Source organism: Pistacia vera, unplaced genomic scaffold (genome assembly GCF_008641045.1).
Source record: "Pistacia vera cultivar Batoury unplaced genomic scaffold, PisVer_v2 Contig92, whole genome shotgun sequence".
Classification (NCBI taxonomy): Eukaryota; Viridiplantae; Streptophyta; class Magnoliopsida; order Sapindales; family Anacardiaceae; genus Pistacia; species Pistacia vera.
The window spans coordinates 282,685-290,135 of NW_022196801.1; the positions used below are offsets into that span (position 1 = coordinate 282,685).

The window sequence follows — 7,451 nt, forward strand, 5'->3', positions numbered from 1 at the left end:
ATACAAGGGACGGGCATTCCCATTTAAAGGACGCCCGTCCATAAATAAAATATGAAAAAAAAAAAAGAACTTTGGGGACGGCCGTCCCTTATGTTTGGATAGGTGTCCATTAGGAATGAATGTCCATCCATACTTTAAAAAAAAAAAAATGGACGCCCGTCCATACTTTTAAAAAAAAAAAAAAATTCGTCTTCATTCCCTATCTCCTCTCTTTTTCTTCTGTCTTCATATCCACCTTTGAATAGCTCTGAAACAGCTTACTCCATGACGTAAAGTAGCTCTCAACATCTCTTCACTGATACCACTAAGATAGTCCTCAAAGTTTTCATGGGATCGCAATAGAAAAGCCATGACGAATGGATAGGGGCTACCTCTCATGGCCTTTTCAATTTTCCTCCTGGGGTTCGTCCTATGCCTCTGGAAATACATATTCAGGGAGTGGATATATCCAATTTTGATGCAAGGATGCAAGCCATGACGAAACCCATATATACTGCAATTGTCCAACATGCCAAGAATGGAAAACCTGTGTTTGTATTTGTCCCTTCAAGAAACCAAGACTGGCTGGAGGACGTCAAAAAGTTCGCTGATGATGTGCAGTATCTATAGAAACCAAAATAATGGACGCCCGTCCAAACGTTTTTTTTTTTTTTTTTTTAAAGTATGGACGGGCGTCCATTAGGAATGGACGCTCACCCAAATGTAAGGGACTGTCGTCCATAATTTATGGATGGCCGTCCCCAAAATTTTTTTTTTTATTTTCATATTTTATTTATGGACGGGCGTCCTTTAAATGGGGACGCCCCTCCCTTGTATATGGACGCCCATCCCTTATATATGGACGTCCGTTCATATAACATGGACAGGCGTCCATGTGAATGAACGGCCGTCCAAATTTGATGGACAGCCGTTCACTAGAAAAAAATTGTTAAAAAAATCAAAGCGTGTTACACGTAGACTGGTACAATATTTCGGTGCAAAAATCCCAGTGTCCGTAGCATTATTAATAATATATATCATTAAGTTGGTGGCTTCGTAGTGCTTCATTTTGTTGAGAAACTAATTTATCTTTGTAGTCCCACATTAGGATTACACCAAAACATTATATGGAAGACAAAAGATATTATGATACTCGTTTTGTAATATACTTTTAAATTAATGTTCTATGTAATTTATTAAGCTTCACCTTTGTTGTTTATTGATCCAATAATTAAAAATGAATGCAAATCTTCTCAAATAATACCATATAAATAAACTTCATCTATAAATTTTTAAATACAATTTGATAAATAAACCACACATATTGACAATAGTACCATACAACAACGAAAATAGTAATCACAATAGTTGTTCAATATGCGAAGATGAATAAAAGCAAAATACCACATTGATAGAATTTGATATGGGTTTGACTCTTCACCTAATAAGGCATTATTGAATAGGAGGATTATATTCTCTTATAAACTAGTAGGCTTAAGCGTGCTTAGTCAGTGTAGGACTCCAACACTCGCACTCACAATCAAGCTCATATGTTAGGTTATGCTTGTTATTGGAGGTAGTTATTGATTTTAACTCCTCACCCGCTGGTCAAACACTCAGTTCAACTGAATCTGGGCTCTGATACCATGATAGAATTTGAGGTGGGCTTGACTCCTCACCCAATAAAGCCTTGTTCAATAGGAGGATTACCCTCTCTTATAAACTAGTAGGTTTGAGTGTTCCTAGTCGGTGTGAGACTCCAACACACATTACTTCGTACAATCCTACCCTTTTAATGAAAGATGTGAACAAATTATTTAGAACTCATAAAATCTTACCATCTTGATTCTTACATAGAACCAAATGAAATTCAATCGATCCTTCTACATATTTTGTAGCATCGAAAATATTTGTCGAGGCAATTAATAATCCTTTTTCAAACAAAAATGGTGTCGCGGAATTAAGTGTTTTATGTCACAACTCCAATGTGCATCGGAGTAATTCCACTATCAACTTCGACGCCCATAAACGTCGCATCAATGTGTTTTAAATATACAGACAGCCTGGGTCGATTTTGGATCCAAAGAGATGGGTTCTCGGTCCTCAGGCGTTAGCTTGCAAGCAAAATGCCATAGAGAAACAAATGCATCCTTTGGCTCTCTAGCTGTAAATGTAAACAGTGTTCAACCTGAATCTTTTACAGATTTTGGCAAGGAAGTGTACGGAATGTGGGCGGCTTAGTTGATAATCTCCTTGATAGATTTATCTCAATATAGGGAAGACAAACATGGGGACGCTTTGTGAGCAAAGGGGGTGGTGGTATTCTCAATAAACTTATCATTTCCGTTCACAATGGTGAAGGTCGACAGAGCCTTAAGCCAAGTGCTTCCACATTTTGGAGCGCTGCTGAGAAGAATAATATCACTGGAGTGATGAGACATTAACTGTTGTTGAGCAAACAAGGCATACTCTAGAATGGAAGCTCACACCAGAAGCCTTTGTAGACACAAAGATAATCTAAAAATCCCCAACCATTTACTCTGGGAAGAGATGAGATTGTATTTTTGTATATTTCAGGAGAGCTGACTTCTTCATTTGATGAGGTTCCTCCCACGGCTTCAATGGTTGCAACATAAGTGTGAAATAGTAATGGTATTAAATATAATATTGAATCCTTACATGGTAGTTTATGTTTTTAGTTTGTAACGGCAATTTAATAAGGCATCATAATTGAAGGNGCTACCAAATTTCACAGAATTGAGCTGACAAGAAGCAACAGTATACCTGAAGATTCTGCTTCTGCCTTGGTCTGGAGTCATCTGGGGACTGGGAATTCTTAGAAGACCCACCCCCTGCCACACCATTGGCTGTGGAGTTGGCCTGTATAGTGCGTGTAACACCGCCAACCTTGAGCTTAACCTTTTTCACCTTACTCTCATTTCCTAAACCATCACAATTCACTCCCCCCAACTGCCCTGGACTCTGGCTTTCACCATTCCTTCTCCAGTTAGCAGGGGCAAGGACACCTTCACTAGCACGTTTGTTGTTATGACCACTTCGCCCCAGTTCACTATTGTAGAAAATGTTAAATCCTCCATCCTCCCTCTTAGCTTTTTTTTGGGGTTTCTCACCTTCAAATCCACTACCAGAAGAAAACCCAGAAACAGATTGATTGAGATTGAACTCTTTCCGCTTAGATTTATTACCACACCCAACATTCTCATCACTAGAGATCTTGCTCATATCATCTGAAGGTGGCGTTGAATCACGACTTTCAACAAAAGATTGGGAATCAGGTCGTGGTCGGCGAGAAGTTTGACTTCTCTTCTTCTTGATAGCATTATTAATACCATTAAAACAATGGCCCCCCAACTCTTCCATGAACCAAAAATTGTTATCTGCCAGATACAGTGCTGCCACTACTTCTCAGATCATGTAACCAAAAAATACCGCAGAAAGTATGCAATGTAGAAAGTTTGAAAATGCTACACCAAAAATAAAATGAGAACCAATGAGTTCTTGTATTGGACAGATCCTAACAGAAAACAAGAGACGAAAGAAAAAAACGAACAATAAGAATAAAATGTTACTCAACAAAGCAATTGCCAGTGACATGAATTATTTAATGAAAAAAAGTTGGGCAATGCACATAGCCGGAGAATCTAAAAACCCAGGACCATAGCACAATACCTAATAAACAGATCTAAAATTCATGAAAGTGAAGAAATTCAAATGCAATAGAATGCGGATTACACAAATACATAGGTAGAACCGAAATAGAATGAAGGAAGGTAATCGAGAACCTCACATCATTGAACAAAATAAATTGACAATTCTTAGCGAACATACAAATCTAAGCCCACCAATCTCAGGGCTACAAAAACAGAGAACAAAATTAAGAAATCAAGAAACAAAAACTTAACACATTCACCAACCATCGTCAAACCCAAAATCGAGAGAGCCAACAACGAAAAGAAACAATAACAAAACGAAAAGCTCATGAGAAAGACAGATTCGTCACCTTCTCCCTCGGTCAAGAAACAAGAAAAAACTTGACAACGAGACGGAAACTCTGGGTCGAGACGGAAACAAGAGGCAAAGAAGAAAAGTAGAGAGAAAGGGAGAAGAATTGAGTGGTATAGGTTTGGTGGGTATGTAAAAAAAGAGGGGAGTTTTTGTTAATGTGAAAAAAGTGGGGTTAGAGATAAGAGTCAGGGTTAGAGAAGAATAGGTAACAATGATGGGAATGAGAGAGGTAAAGGAAAGATCACTAATTATCTTCTTGTTCTCCATTTTTTTTCTAGTGCCACGCCCTAACCCAAACCCACACTCCGCTGTGTTTTATTTTTTGTTTTTGTTAAGGTGTGATTTTAAGATTTTGTTGATTCGGTCACTTTGACTCGGGACCCAACTCACTCGAATCGACTCAATTCAATCTCTCTCCTACTCTCTCACTAGTAGAGTTGCTCTCTCTCTCTCTCTCCCCCTTGCCTTGTTTGCCTTTTTATTTCCCTCCTCTTCTTCACACGGTTACGCTGCAAGTGTGTGCGCAGGTTTAGGCCCTCCGCACCGTTGTGTTCACGTTAGTGGCCTCCTCTCTTATTCCTTACATGTGTGACGTGCCACGTGTCCCGCGGCCGTTACCTTTGTAGGAATTGCGCTGGAATTTGATTGGGTGTGGATTTGGTTGGTTTTAATTTAACCTTTTTCTGTAATTTAGGAGGTATTGATCAAAGTTTATAAATAGGTCATATTAGTTTATAAGCTCTAAGATTAACCTAATCTGTTTGTTTATAACTTTTTTAAACTTATAAGCCAAAAGAAAAATAAGTTAGGAGGAGGTACTTTTTATTTATTTTTTTACTTATAAGCTAGTTTGACCAAGTATATTACCATATTATCTTTGTTTAATTTTAAAATTCTATAGTATACCCTTATTTAATATAGTATCTTTTTTAGTCATTTTATAATAAAATGTACTTATAAAATACATTTTACCAAAGACGTCAACTACTTATCAGCCACTTATAAGTATTTTAACCAAACACGTAATTGCTTAAAATTTCAAATGCTTATAAGCTAAAATTAGCTTATAAGCATTTGTTGCTTATAAGCTAATTTTCATAAGCACAGACAATTACCCCCTTAATAAAATATAACAACAAAAAGATATTATAATCAAAAGATATAAAAACAAATTTATTATTGTTATGCCTAAAAACCACGTAAACTTACGTCAGTGAGTATAAATCAGAGTTCATAAAGGTTTTGCATCGTCCAAGAGCTGTCATATTGCCCCGTGATAGAAAGAATACAGTTGTCATCAACTTAGCAGATTCATGTTTTATTTATGAGTGATTGAGGACCACATACCTGTCCAAGCCCCAAACAATTTGAGGATATTTCATAAGTTATCAGTCAATGGGAGGTAAAGAAGGACTTGCATGGCACGTACCCACTTGCAGATTTGTAATCATTATCTTGAATCCCACTACTATAAATATAGGAGTCCCCCTCTCATTTTCGGGATCCTGAACCTTCATTCTGATTGTAATCTTTATTTTCAGAGCAAAGATAACTTATGAGAAAGAGACTAACTTGATTTCTCTCTGAGTACTCAGTTATTGTACCTCTGCTCGCTGTTCGTTGTATGCGACCTCTTGTAATCTCACATATATAAAAGAAACAGTGGACGTAGGAATCACTTTAAGCGTCCGAACCACTTTAAAAATCATTTCTTATTTATTGTTCAGTCTTTGCATTCAATTATATTGATTAGCTCTCACATAATCATTCACGTGTAATTTCTAAGAACAGCTTAGCACTTTGCACTTGCAAGTCATTGGTGTCAAAATCACGCATCAATAGTTTGGTGCTAGAATGAGGGCTTGATTTTATATCTGCTCGTCATTCAAAATCTCTGATCTATCAATTCTACTCGTGAACAAATGGCTCGTGGTCTTGAAACTGAGAGAACTAGCACCAACAACAAGGAGATCCCGCGAGTACATGATGTTACTTCTCTCGAAATACCTTTAGTTCCCTAAGGTACCGTAACGTCCTTGCAACCTCACGGCTTGATCCAGCTGTAATGAATTACCTAGAGAGGTTCAACAATACTCTCCAAACGGTTAACTGAAGATTAGATCGTTTGGATCAGGTTGTACCGCCCAATTTTGACAAGGTGGTGCCACCTCCAAAAACGTTTGTAGGTCACACAAAAGCGTGGAAACAGGCGAAAGCTCATACCACACGCACTACAGCGCGTAAAAATAAGAGAAAGCAAGTGGTTGACAATGGGCCAAAAGGCTCGAAGGGGCCAGTGAATACCAGTCGTGAAACAGGTAAAATACCTGCAGCTTTGCGATTTGGCGGTATGTCACATCATGAGCTGTCTCACGCCACATCGCATGGGTACCCCCACAAGAGTGCACGGCATTAGAATGATGGTTCTGACCATCATCGCGAAGGAAATACCCACCATCCATGGGTCGATTCTAACCACGATGGAGGTTAGGATAACTCCCCTAGCTATTCAGTGCCTTCACATGGCTCTAGCCAGCATGTGTTAAGGTATGCTGAAAGCTCTGGCCAAGGTGTGGAAGAGTCCAACCTGCGGTCTTTCCTCAATCGTAATCGTGGGGGGCAAACCCACATTGTAGAAAGTGATCCCCAGGTGGCTCTGCTTCCTCAGATTGAGGAGTTACAGCGAGCTTTAGATTTTGACTGCTCCTCTCCCATCAAGGTTTAAAATGCCAGATATATGAGCATTCGATGGGAATTCTGATCCACAGGATCATCTCTATGAGTTTAACGACCTCATAGAGCTCCACCAAGTTTTCAACTTGGCTAAATGTTGCTACTTAGCAATGACTCTTACTGCCCATGCTAAGTGTTGGTTTAGGTCACTTTCACCAAGATCTATCAACTCGTGGCAGCAGATAAGTTCGTTATTTTTTAAACACTTCCATGCCAATAGGAAGTTCTCAATGCCACTGAGCTATCTTAGCAACATACGGCAGAAGAGGAATGAATCCCTCCAATCCTATATTAATAGATTCCACAAAGAGCTTAACAAGATGGCTAACACACCCGATTATTGTAGGAGTTTGCTCGCAAACCGACCCGTGGAAGAAACTGCAATCTGAGGACGATATTTCCTTCACTCGCTTTTACAACCTCATAGAGAAATATCTCATAATTGAAAATTCTATGGCTACCTTGAATTGCCACGACCCTGGTTCTTCGACCAGTACTCCCAGTCGGAGGGAGGAAAACTGGGGAGAGAATAGTAAAAGATCTGATTGCAAATGGGCTAATAACGATTAGAGAAAGGAAAAGAAATAGCGGTTTGAGCCTAAGAAATCTTATGCCTAAGTTCCTCGTCGTGATCGTTACAAGAATCTGTTTACTCGACTGAACGCATCGATATCAGCTATTCTGGATAAATCAGAAGAAGCTAATCTGTTCGG

The 7,451-nt window shown here is 38.8% G+C and overlaps 1 protein-coding gene across 1 annotated transcript; it reads right to left on the reverse strand.

Annotated features, from left to right (window-relative positions):
* Positions 1-225: 225 nt before the first annotated feature.
* Positions 226-4,519, reverse strand: LOC116120058. Its single transcript, XM_031406002.1, has 3 exons — positions 4,001-4,519; positions 2,764-3,464; positions 226-417 (listed from the first exon to the last, which is right to left on the reverse strand). Exons 2-3 carry the CDS (start codon positions 3,358-3,360, stop codon positions 226-228), a joined length of 789 nt encoding a protein of 262 aa, XP_031261862.1. The 5' UTR covers positions 3,361-3,464; positions 4,001-4,519.
* Positions 4,520-7,451: the final 2,932 nt, after the last annotated feature.